The 26400-nt window shown below is 28.4% G+C and overlaps 3 protein-coding genes and 2 non-coding genes across 10 annotated transcripts; 2 read left to right on the forward strand and 3 right to left on the reverse strand.

Moving 5' to 3' along the window:
• Positions 1–626: 626 nt before the first annotated feature.
• On the reverse strand, positions 627–2470 carry LOC112784982 (transcription elongation factor 1 homolog). Of its 5 annotated transcripts, none has more exons than XM_025828406.3 (5): positions 2394–2470; positions 1507–1665; positions 1179–1249; positions 1024–1045; positions 627–915 (listed from the first exon to the last, which is right to left on the reverse strand). In XM_025828406.3, the coding sequence occupies exons 2-5, from the start codon at positions 1620–1622 to the stop codon at positions 849–851; spliced, it is 276 nt and encodes a 91-aa protein (XP_025684191.1). In that variant the 5' UTR covers positions 1623–1665; positions 2394–2470; the 3' UTR covers positions 627–848. The 5 variants fall into 5 exon arrangements, with proteins under 5 accessions (XP_025684191.1, XP_072088279.1, XP_025684169.1 ...); XM_072232178.1 differs by having other exon boundaries at positions 1762–2403; XM_025828384.3 differs by lacking the exon at positions 2394–2470 and adding an exon at positions 1752–2361 and having other exon boundaries at positions 1179–1264.
• Positions 2471–3918: 1448 nt separating this feature from the next.
• On the reverse strand, positions 3919–7363 carry LOC112785012 (BTB/POZ domain-containing protein At3g44820). Of its 2 annotated transcripts, XM_025828417.3 has the most exons (4): positions 7036–7363; positions 6751–6820; positions 5029–6222; positions 3919–4952 (listed from the first exon to the last, which is right to left on the reverse strand). In XM_025828417.3, the coding sequence occupies exons 1-4, from the start codon at positions 7083–7085 to the stop codon at positions 4380–4382; spliced, it is 1887 nt and encodes a 628-aa protein (XP_025684202.1). In that variant the 5' UTR covers positions 7086–7363; the 3' UTR covers positions 3919–4379. The 2 variants fall into 2 exon arrangements, with proteins under 2 accessions (XP_025684202.1, XP_025684214.1); XM_025828429.3 differs by lacking the exon at positions 6751–6820 and having other exon boundaries at positions 7036–7243.
• A 1663-nt stretch (positions 7364–9026) lies between these two features.
• On the forward strand, positions 9027–9176 carry LOC112793636 (U4 spliceosomal RNA). The gene has a single exon (XR_003198337.1). It is a non-coding gene; the product is annotated as a U4 spliceosomal RNA (small nuclear RNA).
• Positions 9177–9817: 641 nt separating this feature from the next.
• On the reverse strand, positions 9818–13095 carry LOC112785031 (UDP-D-apiose/UDP-D-xylose synthase 2). The gene is made up of 9 exons (XM_025828438.3): positions 12538–13095; positions 12245–12337; positions 12023–12130; positions 11348–11462; positions 11118–11251; positions 10914–11015; positions 10711–10803; positions 10481–10616; positions 9818–10382 (listed from the first exon to the last, which is right to left on the reverse strand). Exons 1-9 carry the CDS (start codon positions 12826–12828, stop codon positions 10270–10272), a joined length of 1185 nt encoding a protein of 394 aa, XP_025684223.1. The 5' UTR covers positions 12829–13095; the 3' UTR covers positions 9818–10269.
• Positions 13096–20385: 7290 nt separating this feature from the next.
• Positions 20386–21955, forward strand: LOC112785049 (uncharacterized). The gene is made up of 3 exons (XR_011878224.1): positions 20386–20725; positions 21131–21352; positions 21537–21955. It is a non-coding gene; the product is annotated as an uncharacterized protein (transcript).
• Positions 21956–26400: the final 4445 nt, after the last annotated feature.

The raw sequence follows: 26400 nt of genomic DNA on the forward strand, positions 1-26400 counted from the left end.
AAATATTATTTACTTATTTATTTTAACTAACCTATAATTTTATTTCTATTGTTATGTTATCGTTGATTTTTTAAGATATTGTTAAGACTTGTTATATCATTGTTAATTATTTAAAATTTGATGTTGAGACTTGTTATATGTATTTAATTTTTTATTTAAAAAATCGCAAATTCAAACCGATCTAAACCACTTGTAATCAGATCAGACCGAATTTCCAAAAAAAAATCATCCAATCTAAACTACACCACACATAAATTAAGCAACTTTTTCTTTAAAACCGAACTAAACCGTATCGCGAACACCCCTAACTACAATTATGAACTGGAAGGAGTAATTTTATTTGGATAACAAATTGTCTTGCTCTCTTATTACTTTAGTAAACTCTCATTTAATCACAATACCACAACTTACTACAATAACCAATAAATTTCACCAACTATATTAGGTCACATTTCAACTCTTACTCTTTCCATAACTCATCAAATCCAACTATAAATTAATGTCTCACACCTTTAATAAAAGGTATCCATTGAAGACTATATATCTTTATGCAATTTTTTTTAAATAAATTTAGAAAGAAAAATAACCATTACCCGAAAAGATCAACTAAATTAGAAAAAATGGACTTACAAAAATAAAACGCAACTTCTTAATTAATTTTAATATCCCACCATATACATTAAAAACTAAAATAGCACACTAGTTTTTACAAAGGTCCATACAATCCGCATAAGACTTAATTATTCTTGAGTAACAACTAACAACCTTCTGTAAGTCTATAACTATACGATTAAGGAACTAAGATTCCATTTACAAAATTTACTAAAAAAAAAACGAAGTCGATTTTCCTATGCTTCCTCTCCCTCCTCTTCAAGTTTGTTCACTCGTTCACACTCATCAATCCACTCGCTGTATCTGCATTTAGATGATATATAAAACCACATCAAAGTTATGTAAGAAATCCAAGATATAGTGAGTGATTAAGGAAAGAAGTTTCCGATAAATTACAAGATAGGCACTTACATATCTATTGGTTCACTCAAAGCTGCAGCAACAGGATTAAAAAAAAAAACATTAGTTAGTATAAATTCCCAAACTCTTAAACCAGGATAGCAGCCTTAATGAACGTAACTACGGATTAGGGGGAATTTTAAATCATCAATTACCATTCAATTTACCTGTGATGGCTGTGCTGAAACTCTCCTGACATATCCTACATGCAAGCTCACCGATCATATTCTTCATATCACTGAACCCATCACAGCTAGTGTTACAAATAACAAATCTTCAAAGCATCAAAATTTACGCATACAGTTGAAATTAGTTATTAAAGCCAATTGGGTATGCAATTGCCATCCCCATGTTAATTATTTTCATAGCAGTATCTCCATCAAGTATCAATGGCATCATTGCTTTAACATCTATTCATACATTGCAAGAAAATCATAAATGCCACGACATGCAAAACATCAATCAGAGCAATCACACAGTTTAGTTCAAACTTACATATGACACTCAACACTGTTCTCATGGTTGCAGAAGGGGCAACTGAAAACAGTTTCAAGCTTTTCTCGCTTCTTCTTTGGCGCTGCAGCCTTCTTCCTTGATTTCCTTTTCCCCATCGGTTTCGTGTTGAAAAAAATTAAAACCAAACCGTGCCTCCACCTTTACAATCATTCACAATATTCAATATTACTAACATTTTCTTAAAAAACCTCAATAACTCTTAATTAATCTTTATTTCATTCTACCTAAGAATACCTAATCCCCCTCTGATAACCTCCAAGGCAATCAAACTCGAGAGTTCACCCAAAGTCATGGAACTTACACAATTAAATCAATTTAAATCTTAAAAGTAAACTCGTATACTTTTTAGGACAAGTTACCGAAATAAATTTTTTGAAAACTAATATTACTAGAATACAACATTTGAACAAGAAGACGCAAATACAACTTTTATAATTCTATAGAAACTGACATATTAAGAATTGACGTATTAACATTTGTGCCAATTCTATAAAAGTTAATGCTTATAGCAGATTAAGAATTGACGTATTAACGTAAACTGTTACGGGGTGCAGCGATTTAAAGAACTGAACAAAGAAGAATCCGCGGCACTCCTATAGCAGTTTCTTCCCAAATGCAACATTGAGAAAACCGTGGTACTCCTATAGCAACTAACTCCTAACTAACCATAAACGTCTAAAATTTGCTGTTAACGGTGCAAGGAGCTGAATTGTTCGGAAACACAGAAAAAAAATACTGATAAGCTTGGAACGAAGAGAAAGAAATAAGAAACTCGTTATTTAGAAAGAAAAAAAGAAAAGAAAAGAAAAGAATAACAGTGTGATGAATAATAGTGAGAAAATTTGCAATGAGAACCGAGAACGTACCAGAATTGAATTGGAAGTGCAAATGTAATAGATGCGTAAAGAAGAAAGGTTCTTTATAGAGTTTTTAGCATTGAAGCAAAGTGTGACACACTGACACTTGTATTTATATGCTCGCGCTTGGTGGGTGCCATTGAAGTTTCTGGATACTGTTGTTTCTACGACGTCGTCACGAGGTAGTTTACTTTTGGAGGGAAAGACCCAAAAATGTTTAACGGTCAACGTTTTGTATCCTTACAAATTGTTCATACAATTTCTTGTCATAAACAATGATTCAATAAAATCCGTATAAAGTAGCAAATTCAATATTTGATGTTTTATCTAAAATCATATACTACCCATAATACTTTTTCCTTTTTCTAACCGGTGCTATAAACGATCGACAAAACATTAAATTAAAAAGAACACTTCACTAACATCTAAATTTATATACGTCTATATCTATATTAAAAAAAAAAAAATTTGCTCTCCTTCTATTAGCTACTAAAATAAATAACTAATATTCTCTTTTTTTCTATTTATAAAATATATATATTTTTTGTAATTTAAAAAAGTAATCTATTTTAAATTTTCTGTATTAATTAATGTTAATTTTATTTATTTTTTAAAAAAAATTAAATTATTTTTTATAAAAATACCCTTTAGCAAATATTTTAATTTTTTGTCATCAAATTTTTTTTACCAAAATACTCTTTAATAAATTTTTTAATTAATTAAATTATATTTTACCAAAATGTTTTTAAAAAAATTTAATAATTAAATTATTTTTATATTTTACTATTAATTTTTTGATATTAATATATATTATTTTAATATTAAAAAAAATCTTACCACTGTTAATATGTATAACAACATATTGATATTGAAAAATAATTTTACAAAGATTTTTTATTTAATATTAAAATAATATATATTGACATTGAAAAATTAATAGTAAAATATAACTATAATTGTTAACGAAAATTTTGGTAAATTCACAATTTAATAATTAAAAAATTATTGAAGAATATCTTAGAAAAAAATAAATTAATTATTAAATTTTTAAAAAATAGTTTAGTAAAAATATAATTTAATTAATAAAAAAATATTTTATTAAAAGATATTTTTTGCTAAAGTGTATTTTTGTAAAAATATTTAAAAAAAAATAAAGTTAACATTAGTTAATACAAAAATTTAAAATAGATTAAAGAAGAGTTTTTTAAAAATTATAAAGAAAAGGAATGTATATTTTACAAATAGAGAGGAGAAGAGTGTCATTTTATCTCTCAAGAGAGAATGGTGAAATTTTCTCAAAAAAAAATTGTGTACAAATTTTTTTCAAAATATCTTTTATTATATATAATTAATAAAAAATTATTTTGTTAACTATAACAGTTAAAAGCATGTCATTTTAACTTTTGTATAACATATTTACTGTCTTAACTCATCTCAAATTTGTTATTATTGTTTATTTTAATTTATAAAAAGATAAATTAATATGCACCTTAGTACCTTCCAATACACTAGTGTAGATAAATTCGAATGGATGTACATCATCAACTATGAATATTATTGATACACTTCTGAACTAAAATATAATGTACATCTTGCTAAACTTTAATTGTCAATTTCATGGCACAACACTAACTTTGAATTTCCATCTGTATAAAAGTGATATGTCACTAGCTTATGGTTGATGAAGAATAAATACAGGGATAAATATAATAGCATTCCCCAATTCAAAACAAGAACAAAAACATCCTCCAATTAGGAAAATTTGATGTTTCCCGGTGAAACTTTACTTCTATGAAGTCTACATGTTATACACAAGGGAAAGAAATGGAAAATGTCCATTGTCCAAGCTTGAAGCTTGTAAACTTCTCTGAAATTTATTATAAAAGAAATGGATCAAGAAACATTTTCCTTCCCTTTCCTTTGTAGAAATTTAGAAACCACACAAAACTGCAAAACTGCTATGTATGTGTAAAGAGGAGCCATTATTTGTTTATATTACACCAAAGAAAAACTTTTTCTGTGTGCAGACCTATGTGATTGAGGTTCATATTCAATCGATGCTCTTGATCGATGACCAGTGCGATCACGAGTTTCTGGTTGAGTCTCTGAAGATCGACGCCGACCAAGCTTCCACCCAATTTTCCGGGCAACTAACCGAGGAGAGCTAAGGGAACTATGGGATTTTGATATGGTTTTCATTTCTTGCTTTATTTTACCAAATTCTTGTTCAAGTTCTCCAACTCTAGACCTCATATTTTCCATATCCACCTTTAGAACTTGATTTTCGCGTACCACAGTCACCCATCCATCCCTTTGTACGATTTGACCTGCCGTATCGCCTGCAACAATTGAAGGAGCTGCCGGGTTGATTTCATTGTCCAATGCATGGAGACAGCTGGCTAATGCCGTTCTTAACTGCAGCTGTTCGAAGAACAACACTTGAAGAACAACTCTGAGGGGAAACCTATCGTTTTGTGATGCATGTGTGCAGGCATGGATTGAGAGTTTCTGGAAGTCAATAATGCCACACAGTTCTTCTTTCTCTTTGTCTGAGAGCCATGGATGTGCCTGCACAATACCACAGCAGTTACTAAAACAACTGCAAATTGCCTTTCAATTGAAGTGCATCTCAAGAAACACAAACCTTGAAATATATGTCGAGTGCTCTGTAAAGTCCATCATGCAATGATCTTGATGACTCTGGAAGGGATTCTGCGAGGGAGCGTATCTTTCCAGGTTTCAAATTTACATCAGAAGCAATTTCTGCAATGTAGCTATCTATCAACTTTCCAACTTTCATTAAAGATTCAGATGATGGTAGTGCTTGTGGATCAACTGATGAAGAAGAAAAGGCGGTTTTATTTGATTCTGTAGACATAAAGTGATGGACAATCCGCTCAATGCAGTCTGTGTTATATAGCGTATCGGAATCTGAATAATTAGGAATGAGAAGACTATCCAGAGTTGCCAGTTCCAATTGTGTACCTACTCTCCTCTCTAATGAATCCTTGCATGTCTGATTCACATTCAATATCAAAGCCACGCGAACAAGCCCCAGTAGGAAACGACAAAAGGATGTTCCCTTCCTGAAAGGAAGGAGTTTCTCTATGCTTTCCAATAGAACCCTCTGATCAACGGCAGCTGGTGTGAAACTGAAGCTTGCAACCGTTCTAGTCTTGCTACCTTGTCCACTCTGCCAACGATCCAAACCTGGTAAGTATTTCCTACAATAGTACATTATGGCACCTTCAAGGTTTTCGGGTCTTATACCCCTCACTTGCATTGTCTTAAAAAGCCTCTCAAACAAACTCACACTCAGAAATGAGATGTCTTCAAACCACCAGTCAGACTCTGAGCTTTGAATTCTTGCGCCGGTATTTATACCATTCCATAGAATGCTTCCACCAGGACTTTGTAAACTCCCATACATCATCCTTGGCCATCCGAACAAACTAGGATCTGTACAAACCATCACTGAGAGAGCATTCAAACACTTGTCGACTAAGTGAAGCTTTTCAGCCTTCTGTAGAACAGGCTCAGAACTTTGGAGAGCCAAAATACAATCTTTCCAATTGTGCAGAATATTCTTATGGAAAAAGCCCTCTGATCTCGATAACAAATTATCTTCCCCGAATTCATCTGTCATTTCAAGGTAGTCTGCGGCACAATAAACTAAAATTACATTTCTGGCTGTCAATTCCACACGAAAACCGTAACAGAATTTGGCCACAATTAAGAAAGTGTCAGGGCCACCAGGGAATTCTTCCAGCACCAGCACCATATTACTGGATTCTTCATGTTTTTGTGCAATTTTTCCACATTTTGCCACAAGAGGGAACTGCATTGTTGCCAAAGAATATCTTATTCAAAGTACAACTTAAGAATATTCATATCAAATACATAACATTATGGCTAACATAAAACAATTCCTTGTATTATTATTATTATTACTATTATTAGAGTTTTGCTAACAAAGTGCCTTAAGATGATTAATGTAGAAAGTTTTTCATTGAAAACACAATAACTTTAAGTTTCCAATGCTTTTCCAACCCGTATCCAATCCTAAATGTCTGCAAATTATGCATAAACTTAAAATAGCAACAAGTGATCCTTCAAAACAATCCAATATGGTTGACTTTTCTCATCATTGAAGAATGTACAGCATGAGCAGCAAGTATCAATGAGTCTTATTATACTTTTAATTACAGAGGGGTGCTAAACTCATTTATTAAAATAAAACTCTAAACCAATAGCATCTAAGCAATTAATTGCATAGAAGTAGCAGACTGAACACCTCATACTGGAGCTCAAAGCACAAAGTAGTAGAAAGAATAACAATTATTAAAGGAAGCCATTCATAGTATACCTTATGAAGATGGAAAGTAACGCCTTCAATGGAAACACTAATATCACTAGGCAGTTCACCATTGCAAAACCTACCAAAACCACACAGAAAAAAAAATCACCAATCAAACACTGTTTCCTTTCTATACACACAAATGCATGCAGCACACAAAAAAGCTCAACAACAACAAATCAAAGCCCATAGCTCATTCAAACCGATCGTGTACAATAAATTATGGAAGCATAACAATGAATCGAAATTAAGATTGAAAAGGAACATTAAAAAGGGTAATAGTGATAACAATACCAGTGATTGCCTTCTCTACGAAACCCAGAATGCTTCCCAGCTGGAGCCATATCTGAAGGACCCTTCCTTTTCCTTTTTCTCTCTCTAATTATAATCTCTACCAACCCAACAACAACATTCTGTTGCCAAAAAAACCGATTTGGTAAAAAAAAATCAAAAAGGAATAATAAGAAAATGAACGATGAAGAAAAGAAGAGAAAGAATGGATATAATGAATGGAAGAGTCAAATGAATATAAATAAGGTCATGTATGGAACAGTCAACAGTGACGATTGGGTCAGCTAAGAAAATCACCCGATTAAACACTAAAGTCTAAACATAACATTGTAACATTCACAATTCAATTTTTTAATATATTTATTATGTATTTATTTATTAACAATAATAAATTTCATGTTAAAAAAGTATAATTTTTCTTTTCAGTGAAAAAGGGAGTGGTTTTGTGGTTAAAAAAAAAATGAAAAATGACGCACGGATCACGACGCTAAAGACGGTCCGGTCGTCTAAAGTCGGAACCACAATAATGTAGGCACCAATCTTTTGTCCGTCTTCCCTCTTCAAATAAATTAAGGTGATTGTTAAGGTAATTAAAAATTAATGTTTATTCAAATTTTATTATAAAAAATAAGTTATATAAAAATTGTATATAATTAGTTCCCTCCCAAACAAATTAGTAATCTTAGAAGAAATTATTTGATAAACACTTAAATGTTCATAGAGATTGAAATAGGATAAAAATAACAGTAGTAGTAACGCGAAGGGGGCAAAAAAACTATACAAACAAATGACACACCCGGCGGGGATTTAGCCGGCTCTGAAATCATTGGTGTCCCCTTCCTTGTCTCAAGCTTTGTTCCTTTCCATCTTGCCATTTGTTTTAAAAAATTATTGGCTCTTTCTATTCAATTATGTGGGTCAAGGGATTATAAAATAAAATAGAAAAACATATATCTTTAGTTAAAACATTTGTAATTTTAATTGGCGGTACAAGGACATTTGACAAAATCTAATTCCTGAAATTGAACAAATTTCAAAACATCCAGACAAGAGTAGCAAAGTAAATTAGAAATATCAAACCAGAGGACCACTAATTATGTTAGAACTTTAGGGGAAAACCTTTAAGTGCAGTAGAAGGAAAGTGACAATGGTCGCCCCATATAATTGTTTACAATGACAAAGCTTTTACTGGTTCTGCTATGGTTCTATATAATATATATTCTTAAGATAGAATGTTCTCTAATCATCGTCAGAACTCAGAAAGCACTCCATGTGCCCCCAAAGGTTTTGATGTATTCGGTAATTCACCTTACAAACCCACTTAACTCCGCCTATGTTACACTTGCGGTACATAGCCGGTCCCAAGCCCGGATAAAGGAGGAGGTTAGTTTTGTATAATTACAGTTATATGTATGAATATGCATACATACACAAATGATAATAGATTAACGAGTAAGGAAATATCTAAAAATTATGGGTTGAATTTTAATTATATAAATCACGAATAAAATAAGAAAGATCATATTCTTACATTCAACAAAATTATAATTGAAAACCTTTCACTAGTACATGTGAAAAAAAATTGAATTAAAGAAAAAGTTGGCCACACCATTTAGAAAATTTTCATCAATCTTCTTTGCTAGATTCGACAGAGAGACATGATGATGCTAGTAAGTGGAGTGGTCCTTGGTTTTTTTTTAGTTCTTGCTGTCGTTATTGGCACTGCATTGGAAAGCTGAGCTCATGCCCTGTGACTATGGAGAGCTATGGGGTGTATATTGATCATTATTTGATCTTTAACATTAAATGGATTCGAGCTGCAGATGGTGTTAGGAATGGATATGACAAGCAACTCACTAGTAGATACCATTAGGAGGTTATTTCGATGTGGAAGCAAAAATAAAAGAAAGCCTTATAGTCCCACATCCGTGGTGGAGCATATTATAGCACGCTAAGCTGTCCTATATAAAGAGACCAACGAGAACTTCAAAACTATCTTTGCGCTTGGGGCAATGACGCAGCTAGTGAGGTTCTAACCGAGGCGCGTCTATTGCTGGTTGAAAACTATTTCCAAACCCCCTCTTAGGCCTGGGTTTGGCCCAGGCCTTCGAGAATTTCTGGAAGGGCTCCTTTTTGGTAAAGCCCTACAAGTTTAGTTTCAAAATTTATTTTTATCTTTATGTTAAAGCTAGTGTTAGTACTAAATAGGAAACAGGATAGATAGTGATAACACTGATACATGCGTGTGATTTGCACTCTTAGATAGAATTGATCTCTGCTAAGTTTATTTCTTGTAAGTTCTGGCACCAATTAATCAGAAGAACATGAGTTGCTTAAAATTGGTTTCTGCGTAACTCTCAAGCCTACCAGTGATCTTAATTGTAACAAGGTGAAGCCGTGTAGTATAGACTTTTGTCATTAGTTAAAAAGGGTGGACAGTATAAAATAAAATCATCAGTTAACAAAGTCAATCCTAAGATAAATTGAAAAAAACTTCAGTCAACACGACATGATCAAACAGATATTTGAGTTAGGAGATCAATTCCAATTGCTTATATGATTATACCCTACCTTTGTTAGCGTTTGACTGTTTTTCCCATCATCACCATAGCGACGATACAGTGCTAACCAAATATTGTCTAATTAATAGAGAATAAGGAGTACATAATTTTCTCCGTTCCAACTGGAATCCTAACTTATTTCTCCAACATAATTTATTGCAGATTGTTAATATTGCAATTAAGGGGAATAATAATAGTATAAGTTGTATAACACATGCAATCCATTTAACAGAATAAATTAATGACAAATAATTTAGAGCACATGGCTTAGAGGGTCAAACAAAATGTTTTACACTTACATCAGATCTGGAATGACAACACAGTAGTGACCGACAGCCATCTAAAACAACAAAATATGAAAATAAAAAACAAAAAATAAAACTCTATAAAAGGCCTTCAACATGTCTAGTAGCACAAAGCTATTAAAAATACACAAATTGCCCATATGTAATTCCAACTAATCAATCAATAGACACACCTTAGAGCACGTGCTGATTTTGGAATTGGGCTAAATTCCTATTGGCTACGAACATTTTCACAATGTATGCAAAACCAAGAGTAAAATATGCGTTATGGCCCCATGATGGGTTAGTGGAACACTTTTAAGACCAGAAAATAAACCCTTCTGAAACGTTTGTAGTATAATAGTAGTATACAACCCCATTACTGCATAAGCTCAACTTGCAACAGGTTTAGCAATGACTTTCTTAATGGCTTCAGCATATGTCCTGTGCTGATAGGTCAGTGTGGACTCAAGCAGGTCCCAAAGTGAGGTCTTTGGGTTCCATCCTGTGAGAGGAACAACAAAACCATAAAAAAATAAAGAAGCTTGACAACTTGAATATCAAATTCGATTAATGAATGAATGAATGAATGAGGAAACCTACCAAGTTGCCTGTTTATTGTGGTCATGTCAGGAATTCTCTTGTCGCTATCGTCATATCCCTCGCCATAAAATTCTTTCGAGCTGACGTCGATTGTAGGCGTCTCTGGAGGTTGTTCTCCACTTACCTTTGAGTATACCTGTAGAAATTAAAGGTTAATAATTCTTGAATCCCCAGAAGGAGTAACGTGCATGCATTCTGATATGCAATGGTGAATAATTTGATCATTTCACCTTAATCATCATTTCAGCAAGCTGCCGAACTGTAACCTCATTGTTGGGGTTACCCACATTGAAGATATGTCCATTAGCCCTGGCAGGGTTTTCCTGTTAACAATAAAAGGTAACAACAGTTTAAGAAGGACTTCCACAAAGATCAAACGATCAGAAATTCAGAATGAAAAATAAAAGTCAACACTAGGGGTATGAGAACCTACAATCATCAGTGTTACAGCTTCAATAGCATCCTTGATGTAAACAAAGGTTCTCTGGGATTGGCCACCGTCCACTAGCTTGAGGGGCTGCCCTCTGAGAAGATTCTGCAAAAATGAATAAAGGAAAAAAAAATTGGATAATATTGGCAAAGAAGGCAAAGTAATAAAACACCTACAAACTCCTAGAGCCAAATAAATGTAGCTTACATTGCTAAAGCATGCAAGGACCCGGGGAACACCCTCACTAGGACCATCAACGCCAGGAATGAAATCCATTCTAGGTCCAATCCAATTAAAAGGCCTCACAATTGTGAACTCCATACCATTTTCAGCACCCTCAGCTGTCAATGATCACAATGTCACTGAGACTATTCAATCCAATATTGGAAATGATCCCTGTCCTTATATAGATATAAGAGGAAAGAAGTTCAGCTCACCATAAATCAGCCTCTCAATCAACTGCTTTGCACAGGCATAGGACCACCTCTGCTTCTCAATCGAACCAAAAATGCATGGAGACTCATCTTCTTTAAGAACGTAGTATGCAGGATCCTATCACCACACAATATTGTGAACAGTATATAGCACAGTTGATCAGCTCATCACAAAAAGAAACAAGCAAAGCACTCCCTATATCTCAATACAAAATATGAAAAGGCAAACGAAACAGACAAAATGACAGAAAGGGACAGTCCATTTTTAAAAAGTCCCCCATCATTTCCCAAATAACCTGAATAATAAAAAGCCAAGAAACCCAATCTTAAAAAGGAACAATCATATGCATATTTAGGACATTACACAAATCACAACATGTCAATGTCCTTTTAACTTAAAAAAACTCTCTATTCCCTTTTTATTTGTTAAAGATACATAACAAAAAGTGACTGTAACATATAAAAGAAAACAGAGGTAGTATCATGCAATTTTATAAGGGAGCTTAATTTGGGGAGGTGTGATGGGATTCGCACCGACACATTTTTAACACTTTTGTACTGTTAAAAAACAAATACTTTGAATAATATGCATAGATCTGGAAGAAGCTTCCTTTACCAAACAAAGAAAGATTTAAAAAAATAAAATAAAATAAAATCAACAAGAAAAGGAAAGGTTACCTGACGAAGAGGACTATCTTTGGGGAGAAAGCTTCCAATCGTTTTCCCATACACTTCACAAGTAGAGAAGTGAATAAGCCTCTTGTTATTCTCAGAGCAGTACTTCACCTGAAACAGAAACAACACATCAAAAATCAAAATCACACATCTCATTCAGCTCCAACATGAATGTTTGGTCTTTAATTATTTACAATTTGACCTAATCACACGAAGAACACGTACCACAGGGAGAGCATCGATGAAGTTGCTGTAAATTGTGTCAAGGGGACGGGTATTGTAATCCGCAGGGGTGCAAATTGCAGCCAGATTTATCGTCTGAAAAACACACACACACAAATGTTCAATTTCAATTTCGCAATGTAAGCACAAATCCAAGAACAATAACATCAATAATTATAGAATGCAGTTAGATTCGAGCTATATTACACATCAAATTGGCATTCTGCGAACATATCCAAGAACATAAAAAGCTTCAATTACGATAAATTAGGGCATTTAATTAAGAAATAAATTACCAGATCCGACATCTTGATGAGACCTTCGAGCCTTGAATCGTGCTTGATGTTGAGTCGGTGGAAGGTGATGCGACCGTGCCATGGAAGGTTATCGGGCTCCAAGAGGTGCTTGATCTTGTCGTTGTAGACATCCAATGCGAGAACCTTGTGCTGCGTTTCGGACATGAGCTTCTCGCAAAGGTGTGAGCCAATGAACCCTCCGGCACCGATCATGCAGATCGTTAATGGCTTTATCGGGTTCCCATCTAGATCCACGCGAGCTGAGGCACCAACAGAAGCAGAAGAAGCCATTATGTTGTTGCTTTTCTTTGTTTCTTTGGAGAGTGAGGTGTGTCTCTCTTTAGAGGTGGTTGTTATGGGAAAATGACGAGTAACGAAGTGTGTGAGGTGTGCGCTATTTATATATAGTTAGAATGAAGAAGAGGGAAGAAGGAACAAGAAGAAGAAGAAGCGAAAGAAGAAGAAGAAGAAAATGTAGAGAATCAGGAGAGGGAAAAGAAAAGAATATGATTGGGACACCCTTGCGGTCGCGCCACTTTCTTACTCTCATCACTGCGCGCGTGTATCTCTCTTCACTTCTTTTCCTTATACAAAAAATTAACCATTAAATTAATAAAAAAATATAAACAACTTAATTATGTTTTTCTTGAAAAATTGTTTAAATAATATATAAAAAATAATTTATAAATAAGTTATTTTATATTTAGATTTTTAATTTTAAAATTGTGTATTTTATAAAAATATGATAAAAGATAATAATATTATGAGAGAAGTTATTTTTTTAACTTTTCTATAAAAACATTTCTAATGGCCAAAATATGAGTCTCTGTTCCTGACAAAAGTAGAGGCTCCTCATTGGAGAAGAAAAAAAATGAGTTCACGCGTGATTTTCAATAGAAGAGAGTCTCTCTAAATAGAAATTTTTATCATCTAATAATAACTTCTCATGTGACAAGTTATTATAAAATAAATAATTATATAAATTTATAATTAATTTATTAATAATTATAATAATTAATTATATTAAATAATTATATTTTTATTTTATTTAATTTATATTAATTATCTAATAAAATTATTTAAATAATAATTAATTAAATAATTATATTAAATAATTAAATTGTATTTAATTTATTAATAATTATAATAATTAATTATATTAAATAATTATATATTATTTAATTAATATTTTATATTAATTACCTTGATTAGGTGAGAAAAATTTTGTACTGTACCATTAATTTCTGTAAAAAAAGATATTCAATTTATTTTTAAATTTATAAATTTTAATAATATTATTACAAAAAATAGTAACTATATTAATTTTAATTAATTAACTAAGTTGGGTTACAATAGAGACTAAAGTTAGTTCATCCTAATGAAGAAGAAAGAGATACTTTGAGTTCTTATTTACTGTTTATGACGCAAAAGCTGACGTGGAGTTACTTTTTATGACAGGTGTCCCATAATTAGGGGCTGAGATGAATTCTCTACTGAAGATGGTCTAAACTCTTAAATAACTCTTTCAAAAATTGTAAAATTTTAAAAATTGCACCAGACATTAATACTGTAACTTTTTATAAGTCAAAAGCTCAGTGGATATGTCGGATAGTTATAAAAAAAATATGTCAGATGTTCAATTCAATAAGTATGCAAATGATTATGTTGATTATTTTTAATTGGATGATTATTTCTTTTGATTCGATTTATCCATGCACAGTTAATAATGGTTGGATGTTCAATTCATTAGGTGTGCGTTATTATAGTGTTAAGATTTAGAAGGTAATTTAAAAATGGAATATTTTTATACTTTATTAAGTTAATTTTAGAATTTATTATTCATGTTATTTATAAAAATTATTATCTACTTAATAAAATTTTAAAATAATTAATGATATAAAATATATATTAAAATATAAAATATATATTAAAATTAGATTGAAGGATATTTATATTATACAAATATATAATAATTAATTAAATAATTAATTTTTATTTGCAACTATAAAATTCATGAATCATATTTAATTTAGCATGGAGGTTAGGTAATTATTATATATCTTCAAAGGGAATCGTTTAATGGAGGGTAGTTATTGGATTTGTAATATTGTAAGTTGTCTTTTATTTTATGCTTTATTAAAGTTAATTGAGTATTTTTTTTAAAGAGTTTTATTATATATTTAAATATTTTTATCAGTTTAATTCAATTAAATTAGCTAAAATGTAACAAAAATATCTACATAAGTATGTGTGAATTATGTACCTTTTTTTTGTGTGTTTTTTTTTTTATCGTTCTTCTATTTTTGATATTATTGTTGTTTTTTTATTATTATTTCTCTTTTTTTTTCCTTTTTATTTAGTGTTATTATAGTTTTTTTTATTCTTGAAAAAATAAATTAAGAAGGATAAAATAAAAAAGAAAAAAAAGAAGATGATAATAATGATAAAGATAAAAAAAAGAGAAAAATTTAAAATTGTATATAATTTATCAAAAAATAATATCAAAACTTTTTTAAGATTGGCATAGGAAATTTTTGAATTTGAATACTAAAATTTCTTAACAGTAATACAAAAAAAATTTTAACTAATTGAAAATTATCAGAAATAAAAATAATATCAAAATTTTCTTAAAATAACACCGAAATTTTTTAACCGTAACACCAAAATTTCGACTAATATATTTTCTTTTTTTCTTTCTATTATATCTTATTTTTCCTTCTCCCAATATGTCTTTATTTTTCTTTTTTCTGTATCTTTTCATGTTTTACTTAAAAAATAAAAAATTTAATTTAAACAAAATTATTTTTAAAGTTGAATTGTATATTTCTAAATTCTAAACAACAAATTGTTTTGTAATATAACGTAGAGATCAATTTAAATTATGTATTTATCGTGATAAAATTTTGAAATTTATATAATTATTTCGGTATTATTATTATTATATTTTTATGTTTTATATAATTAATGTTGGTGTCTTTTTATTATCATCATTATTTTTTTATTCTTTTTTTCTATAATTTTTTTAAATACACAAATAAATAAGTAAATAAGAACCACAAAATATAAGCAGTTTAAATAATTTATTGCAAATTTGACACGTGAAAAGATATAAAATGATATCATAAAATTTATAATCTTTTGTACGGATTTGGATCCTCTAAATTTTTATTTTTATTTTAGAGAATAAAATGTGATCTCTCATTATTTATTTTATAAATAAAATAAAAAAATATAAAAAAAACTATTTAAGTGTGCGAAATTATAAATTATCTTCAAAAATAAAAATTCAAAATTTAAAAGATTCAAATTCTTTTTTGACATTTACATCAAATATAGACCAAATTAAATGATACAAACATCAAACAAAACACAACTACTAAACCAGCACAGGTTATAAGTAGACATTATTAGTCAATTTATGGTAAATGATTTTGTATATCAAAGTTTTATAATGTGACCGTCAATATCTACTTTGTCATTTTCAAATATATAGTGAAACTTTTATTGAACAATGTTAGATATAGTCAATATAATTTGATGTATCATGCGCTATATGTAATAATTTCATAGCATTCCCTTTCAAAATAATAATAATAATAATAATAATTTCATGGCATTTAAACAATATGATGCGACTTCATCGTGATTTATTTATTTTAATTATTTTATATAATAGCATATTACTTGATATAGTTCACAAAAATACAAGTAACAACGCTATCAGCGTGGTGAATTAAATATAGTTTGAATGAAAATATCTAACTCGTTTTGGCGTTAGGATGCTACTATCTTTTGACTAATTTTGGATTATTGATATTGCTATTTTATTATTTTATTATTGGTTTAGTTAAAGATATCTAAAAACATTGGTTAAGAATATTAAAATAAAAGATCAATAATGTTTAATAATAAAAAATGATTTGTAATATTGTTAAGAAACGTCCTTAACAACACATTTTTATTATTACTATCTAAAAATAGTAAAATTAAAATATTTGCACTTCAATGTGTTTATTTGGGCATCATTATTTTAATAAAAAAAGATTTTTTTTAATAAAAAATATCTTTTATTTTTTATTTTTTAGCATGTTTGTTAAATTTCGAGTAGTAAAAGTAAAAATACTAGAACTAACTTGGGTTAGTTGAGTTGGGAGTTCGAACCTCGCCTTGTGCATGCAGCAACTCATTGGCCAGCAGCAACTCATTGGCCAGCGGCAGACCCTTAAATGGAGCTCAGATCCGCGACGGATTAGTCCTTAACCTGTCGGGTTGGGAGATACTATTTGGGTAAACAAAAAAAAAGTAAAAGTATTAAAAAAATCATAAAAATATCTTTTTAAAAAGCTGTAATTTACATCTTTTTTTAAAGATTTTTTTTTAAAAAAAAAGATGTTTTTATGTAATAAATAAACAAAAAATACTTTTATATTATTATATCCAAACATAGTCACCAAAAAAAAAATATCCAAACATAATTGATAAATAAAAAAATCTTTTTGTATGAGATACTAAAATATAAAATTATTTTTACTTTTTTATAAGATCTTTTAAAAAGAGATAACTCGAATTTTTTTTTAAAAGTTCACTCAAACAAGCTCAATATCTGCAGAAATTATTTACAACGAAAGAGATTAATAAAAATCCGCAAAATTTTATGAGGACGGATATCCATCAACACGAATAAATAGATGCGAGAGAAGATTGAGTATTTGTTCTACAGAAATTTATAAAAAAAATGTACTTAAATATCTTTATACATATAAGTTGTATAAGTAATTATAATTCATTTTATTTTAATTTATATATTAAAATTTTTATGTATATACTATTATATTAAATTTATATTTAAAATTTAAATTATATTTGATTTAATATATTTAGTTAAATTATATATAACTTTTTTATAACAAAAAATTTAAAACTTAATATTTATAAATATCCATCGATATCTATTTTTTCCAAAAAAAAAAAGAGAATTTACGGCAAAAATGAGAGAAAAACAAAAGGTATTTTACTAAATAAAAATGAGAGACGAAAAATGAAAACTCATTACCATCCCTATTACTACGTGCTAAAGTGCTAAATAGTGAAAAATAAAATTAAGAAGAGAATAAAATAGAGTTCGATCACCGTCATATAGTCATATTATCATGGGAACACGTGAAAATTAAGGAGAAAGAGATAGACACGGTTAGTGGCGTAGCCATAAGCCATGAGCTGTACAAGTTTCATGCTCACGTGCTTCATACACTATCTCACATATTCACATAAATTTCCAAATTTAAAAGAATAAATCTCCTTTTATTTCATTCACGCGCCCAACCTTCACCACGCTCTTAATCCTGTCTTGGAATAGGGCAACCACGAGTAGAGGGAAATAAAAAAATCTAAGAACTTTTACAAAATTCCAATAGTGTTTTTGGACATAAATTTTTAGAAGTAAAATTTCTAGATATAAAAAAATTCTTCTAACTATAAACCTACATTTTTTTTTTGGTCGTGAACCTGCATTCTTAAATGTTTATTCAATTAGGATAAAGTTTGATATTTGACAAAAGTTTTAAAAATATTTTTAAATTTTATTTTATTTTAATTTTATTTCAAAAGTTTTCAGTTTGTATCAAAAATATTATCGACGGTTAAATTTTTAAAAAATTTAAGACTAATCTAACAATAATGTATAAAAATTATACTTGATTTGCTTATATTGAGGGTTGTTCTTATGAAATTGTTGTTGAATTGATTTTTTTTTGAAAAATTAGCCACCAGTGAAATATTTGACGCAAATCGAAAATTTTTGATACAAAGTTGAAACAAAATAAAACTTAGGAATAATTTTAAAATTTTTGTCAAACTTTAAAGATAAAAAACATATTTTACTCGATAAAAGTGTTTTTGTTTTCGGTCAGTTATAACACATAAATCACAATGATAAAAGTTTTTTTTTTGTCAAGTGACAATCTTCAATCCTAGGTATTACAATACACCTACACTACACACTTTCTTATACAATATTTAAGGATTCATATTTAACATTAAATGTATTCACTAAGATTTAAATTCGGATACAGTATATCAAGAAGCATATGATTTAACCAGTTAAGTTAAGTAAAAGTTTAAGCAACTTTGTTTTTGTTTAGTTTTTTTTTTTTTTTGGTTTCCCACGGTATCCCCCAACCTGACAGGTCAAAGACTAATCCGTCGCGATACTGAGCTCCATCAGCTTGTTATATGTACCAAAAATGTCATCATCCTCTAGTTTATTGTTTAGCCCATCTCAATGTGCTATGTGTAAGTTACAAACGAAATTAACCTTCAGCGTGTTGACAAAAATTAATGGGCCACTCGATAAGCCGTATTACTTAAGGGTTCTTAGAAATGGTAGGTTTTATTACAAAAAAGATTTTGCTATCCTCTACTTTAAGGATATTGATAAGGCAGCTGAAGTTTAGTTCAACTGGTTAATATTCGGTGAATGTATCAAATGTTGAATATAAATTTTTAAATATTGTGTAAATAAATGTGTAGTGTGAATATATTGTGATATCTAAGATTGAAAGTTGTTCAATTTATTTTTAATATATATTCATATTTTAATATATATTTTATACTGATAACTGATTTTAGTGTACCCATAATATAATTAATATTTTAAATTTTAAACTCTAAATTCTAAATCTCAAACTCTAAATCTAAATTATTGATATAAAATTAAAATTTATTTAAGGACGAACCAATTATTGTTCTCAGAAATTTTATTACTCTATCTCAAATAGTATTCCCTCCTATAAAATTAAAGATGCATCATCACACATTTTAACCAACATCCAACTTAATATTGACAATAACCAATAAACTCTTTATTGGAATATCTTGATTACCCTAAAACATATTTAAATATTTGGCTTTGTTGTTTTCTTTTATTTTTATGTTTCTTCAAATGCTCCCCAACTTGTTGTGTTGAGTTTTCTCGTTAATTTTTTTTTTCAATAAGAACTAGTATTTAACTATAGTTTTCAAAGTGCTTAAAAAAATTGGTTTCTTTTATGGAAAGCTTGCATTAGAACGTTTGTTAATAAAACTCTTAAATATAATATCGAGTTTCATTTAAGAGAGTTGATGGACATTATTCCAAATATTTGATTTTAAAATGGTAGGGAAGAATCAAATCTCAAAAAAAATAAGGAACAAGCACAAATAAAATCCATCAAACAAAGAGGAACAAACACAGATGATAGAGTATCGATGCTTCTATATTAGTCTCTTCTTTATTCATCAACATCCCAGATTGAGTTTCAAATATAATTCAAATTATTTTATCTATATACTGTGGCACCATTTATCACTTTCGTAAGAAATTCACATTTTTTATTTTTCCAAAGCAGCGTCGAATTCAGAATAAGAATATAGTACATATACTATAGGAAGGTTATCAGATGTACCGAAAACACTGGTGTTCCAATTATTTTAATCGTTGATCTAAATTATAAAAATTATATATAATATATATTAATTAAAATCAACGGTTAAAACAATTGGAACACCAACGTTTCCGAATACACATGATCATTTTCCTATACTATATGAAATTTCTATATTGTCACATCACACTCTGTTTTCAGAGACTTTAGGACTCGGTGGTGGTGGAAAGTTTCCAAAAGGGTGGTGCCATTGCCACATAAGAAGCATAGAAACGTCTCTGGCTTTTGACACGTAGATCATCCACTTGCATGCAAAATTCAAGACATACAAGTGTACGTCTAAAACAGCAATAAGGACTTGGCAGAATTATATGTTAAGAGTAATTAGTGTAATGTCATGTACGTAATCATATTTATTAGCAGAACATTAATATACCTATTTTTTATTTTTGTGTGTTGTTCAATTTGGTCAACTTGACTCATTCTAAGAGTCTATGAAGTGGAGGCACATTGATGAGTGTCTTTGGGTGGTTGGTTATATACTTATGTCTACACAATTTGGTGGCTTTTATGTTTTGTGGCTGCACTAGGTGGTTTTCATGGACAAGAATCACCAGCAGGAGTGAGGGAGTGACTGCACTTCACCCTGTTCTTCTTCTTCCTGGGATTTTCAATGGTGGCTTGGAACTCTGGGAAGGGAGGCCTTGTGCTCAACCACTTTTCAGAAATCCATTGTGGCCTCCTACTTTTGCTCAATTCTTCAAAAGGTATCAATTTCAATGCATTCATTTTTTAGTGTACCAAATTAGTTAATCATAATACATTTAGGGTGGCAATGGTTCAGGATGTTGTGAAATCTGTTTTCTCCATTTTCCTTCACAAAATCCTGGCTTAAGCGAACGAGTAAGCTGACTACTCAACTAATTCATGTTGGTTGACGTATACGTTTATAAATAGAGCGAATCCATATAATTTTCTACCTCATTTTGGTCTCCAATTAAACATACCCTTAGAGTTATTAGCTATAGTGTTTTTGGCAATTTGACATGGCCTAATTTTAATTCTAGTTGAGAAGTAGTGACTTGTGAGTTGTCCATTGTTGGTGTCATAATAGTACTGTGAATCGATTCAATTCCATATACTATAATCTTTTTTTGTTCTGTGGAATTCAGGCCTCTGTGCTATTTAGAACATCTTTCTCTGCATAATGAAACTGGAATGGATCCACCAGGCATTAGAGTGAGGGCAGTACCTGGGCTTGTTGCTGCAGATAACTTTGCTCCTGCTTATTCCTTTTGGTCTCTGTTAATTCAAATTTGGCAAAAATTGGATATGAAGGGAAGAACTTGTACATGACTTCCTATGACTGGAGACTTTCTTTCCAAAATACTGAGGTTCAATTATTATTTCAAGAGTCTTCTCTATTTGAAACTGACAAAAAATTTTTCTCATTATAATTTCTGGAGAAGTATACTAGTCCATCATTTTTTGGCAAGACATTTGATCAAATTAAGGTTGTACATTTATATCTTGTTTTATAAGGCATTTGATCACTGAGACTTTGTTTACATGTTGTAGAACAATAATGTTTTCGAGCATCAACAGGAAATTGCATGTGATGATGTATGGACTGAACATGATGAGATGAGCAGAGAAAGCACCCAAACAGTTGCTACAGAAAAGGTTTACACAGCAAGAACTGTTATTGATCTGCTTAATTTTGCAGCTTCAAAAACGATGAAGCGTGCTAAGGCTCACTTCTATCATGGAATTGCAGAGAACTTAGATGATCCAAAATATGCTCATTACAGATACTGGTCCAATCCACTTGAAACCAAGAAAGGATAGTGTTAATGTTGCAAGTGTGAGGAGTGCATGAAGTTAGTTCACATCAAAAAAAGCAAGGAAGAACGAGGAGTTTACACTTTAAGATTTTGAGTTGGATTGGACGTGGTGTCTTCTCATCTTATGTTATCTTAACTGATTCTTTCTCGAAATTTCTTCGGTGGTAAATAACCATGTGACCTATACTCAAAATAACTCATCAATATCACTCACTAATATAAAATATATATTAAAAATAAATTAAATTATATATATATATATATATATTGGTAGGTGATTTTAGTATTTTTGAATCTCAAAATAATAGAGGATGAACGAGCAATGTCACGAAGAATAAAATATATATTAAAAATAAATTAAATTATATATATATATATATATATATATATATTTATTGGTAAGTGATTTTAGTATTTTTGAATCTCAAAATAATAGAGGATGAACGAGCAATGTCACGAAGAATAATATAGATTTGTTGGTGGAATTTGATACAATCTTCTGTAGATATCTGCTACGAAGAAATTACAAAGGTGGTTGCATGTTCATGGTTGTTTTCAAGAGGTCATCACCTCTTAATTACACTATATACTATTCCATTAAAATAGTTAACTGCGGTACATACAAATTCCGGTTACACTGTTTATATGGATAACTATAAATATATCTAATCAACATAGTTAAAACTTAAAGTTGAACAATTACATACCCTTTTTATTTGCACTTGCAATTATTAAATCAAGCAAGGAAAAAGGGCGAAAAGTTTTCTCTAGCACCATTATATAACACATTAACACCTCAATTGTGAATGTATGACAAATGCCCATGCGAATATTCAAATTATGTGGCCGAAATGCTTGTGGGGCCTCCTGGGAAAACAGGTGTCACAGGATCAGAAATCATTTCGACCACAACAACATACTTTATTAGGAAAAGATAGATATAATGATTACCAATAAAACAAGTTTGAAAATAGTTCCTGCAAACACATTATTAAACCAAAACCTATATTATGTTTTCATATTAGAACATTGCTAATATCTGATTAGCAAAGGATAATAATAGTATACAAGTATAATAATCCGTGCATAATATGTGATAAAATTAAAATTTTAACTTATTTTATTAAAATTAATTTAAATTATAATAATTTGATTAATAAAAAATATATATTATGCATTTAAAATAACTTTTTAATTTAATATTAAATGTATAAACTCTAATGTAATTATTAATCGTTTTTATTAATTTATATTTTTAATAAGTTAGACATATATACTCAATATCAAATTAAATAATTTAGTAATATTTAAATTCTCTAATAAATATTTATATGTTGTTTTACTTATTTTACTGTGAAGTAAAAATATATAAAAATGAGCTTAAAATGAATAATAATAAATTAGTAGTGAATTCAAATACACAATTTTTTTTAATAAATAGTAAAGAATTTAAAATCAATAAAAAATAATTTAACACTTTTTTTTTATGATTGTAAAATATATACCTGAAATAATATTATAATAATTTTAATATTCTCAATATGTAAATGTGGAATAAGAATGTATTATCAATTAACACCTAAAATTTTTAATTTTTTTAATTGATAATAATAAATTTTAATAAATTTGATTAAGAAATTTAGATATAACCTTTTTATTATAAGCTCTCAAAAACTTTTCTATTATTCTATATACCGCGTTCAAAAAGAATGCTTTGACTCTTATATCTAAACTCACAAATCGCAAAAAAAAAATACTATATATAACTTTTAATAGTTCAAAGATAATTATGAAAATTAATTATTGATATCAATATCAATTTACCACTATCAACATTAGTATCATATTTAGGACAATTAGAATTACAAATTTATGTTTATTTTTTTATTTTTAATGATTGATATCTTAATCTTTTTAAAAATATATTTTACTTTTTTAAAATATAATGTGTGTGCTGTTTAGACATTTTCTATTATTATTATTATTATTATTATTATTATTATTATTATTATTTTTGATATCAATATCAATTTGTCACCATTAATGTATGTATCAATTTGCCACTTGTTCTGCTTGATTAAAAAAATTTATATTAAAAGTTTTAAAAATAACATATCTAAAAAAAAATAGTTGTAATATATAAATTGAAGTAACAATTTAAATTTTTCTAAAACTAATTTAATCAAATACCAATATTAAAATTAAATTATTTAAATAATATTGAATCTATTATAGTCCTTAGACATGTATATATTAGAGTCATTCGTAACGACAATCAACTGAAATAATATCGTAAGTTCGAACATTTAGAATTTGTGTAAATTCAGACTATTCCCTTGTTAAATAAGCTTCATTATCTACTATCTATGCAATGTGGCAAGGTATAGAATTGTCACACCAAAAAATTAAATTGACATTTATTTCCCTCAATGACATTACATTAATGCAAAAGAAGATCGGTACTTTCTGAAAAAAAGAAATCACAAATGTTATAAAATTATTTTAATTATGAAAAGTTTAAAATAAGAAAATTTGAATATATTACCCATCTTTAAAATTATATCTCTGAGTTTGATCTACAAAAAAATATTATATACCTTTATTAGAACAAAAATAATTATATAAATTAGTTATTATTAAATTAAATTTTTATTATTTACGTTATACATCGTATATTTGTTTTGTTAAAATTATAAGATTCAATTATATCATAATTACAATCATAGATTTTTATCATTATTAGAATAATCCATGCCATTATCATATCATATACATTTTATCATATATATTTTTGTCATGATTAGAATCATAGACAATGTTTGACAATTATGTTAGTATTTAATTATTGATATCTATTATTATTATTATTATTGTTGTTGTTGTTGTTGTTGTTGTTGTTGTTGTTGTTGTTGTTGTTGTTAATTGATATCAATATAAATGGATCACCATTAATGTAACAATTTGTCATTAATAAAATTATTGTATAATGAATGAGAATTAGAATTATATCAATATAATTAAAATGATTAAAAATATTTTCGATTGATAATTAGTTTAATAATGTATTAAATATTGATTTTATATAATTATAATAAAAATATTTTTCTCAATTAGTATAATTATACATTATTCATTAAATGCTAATTGTAATCTAATTATAATAAAGATATTTTTCTAAAATAAATTTAGAAGAAAGAATAGTACTTTTATTTTGGAGAAAAAATGAATTCATAAGAAATTGACACTCCACTTTCATTAGTTGATAGTGTATTAACTATTAATTTTATATAATTATAATAAAGATATTTTTCTAAATTAGTATAATCATGCATTATTTATTAAATGCTAATTATGATATAATTGTAATATAATTATAATAAAGAAATTTTTCTAAAACAAATTTAGAAGAGAGAATAGTGCTTTTATTTTAGAGAAAAAACGAGTTCATGAGAAATTGACACCTCATTTTTTTATTAGTTGGAAGAAATTCAGTTTCAGTATATTAAATAAATAATGCATTAAATATTAATTTTATATAATTATAATAAAAATATTTTTTTAAATTAGTATAATTATGCATTATTCATTAAATGCTAATTATAATCTAATTATAATAAAGATATTTTTCTAAAATAAATTTAGAAGAAAGAATAATGTATTTATTTTGAAAAAAAAATGAATTCATGAGAAATTGACACCTCACTTTTATTAGTTGATAATGTATTAAATAATAATTTTATATAATTATAATAAAGATATTTTTTCTAAATTAGTATAATCATACATTATTCATTAAATACTAATTGCAATATAATTATAATAAAGATATTTTTTTAAAATAAATTTAGAAGAGAGAACAGTGCTTTTATTTTAGAGAAAAATTAGTTCATGAAAGATTGATACCTTACTTTTTCATTAGTTGAAAAAATTCAGTGTTAGTATATTAAGTAGATAAATAATGCATTGAATATTGATTTTATATAATTATAATAAAGATATTTTTCTAAATTAGTATAATTATGCATTATTCATTAAATGCTAATTGTAATCTAATTATAATAAAGATATTTTTCTAAATTTAGAAGAAAGAATAGTATATTTATTTTGAAAAAATAAATTTATGAGAAATTAATACTTTACTTTTATTAGTTGATAATGTATTAAATATTGATTTTATATAATTATAATAAAGATATTTTTCTAAATTAGTATAATTATATATTATTCATTAAATGTTAATTGTAATATAATTATAATATAATTATAATAAAGATATTTTTTTAAAATAAATTAAAGAAAACATAGTATTTTATTTAAAAAAATGAGTTTATAAAAATTGATACTCTATTTTTTTTATTAATTGAAAAAAATTCAGATTTAGTATATTAATAAATAGATGGATAGATACAACAAAAATAGCAATATAAATAACATATTAATAGTCCCACCATGTGTTAGAATCCTATCAACTAAGAAAAAGCAAAAACAGCTAAGTTCTAAGTGTTCATAAAAAAAGGCTTTTAAAGTCAAACAAGTCAAATATTGTGACAGTGATAACCGACAGAATAAATAAGGCACGCAACACAAAAACACTAAGT

The sequence above is a fragment of the Arachis hypogaea genome, chromosome 3 (genome assembly GCF_003086295.3).
Source record: "Arachis hypogaea cultivar Tifrunner chromosome 3, arahy.Tifrunner.gnm2.J5K5, whole genome shotgun sequence".
In the NCBI taxonomy this organism is placed as follows: Eukaryota; Viridiplantae; Streptophyta; class Magnoliopsida; order Fabales; family Fabaceae; genus Arachis; species Arachis hypogaea.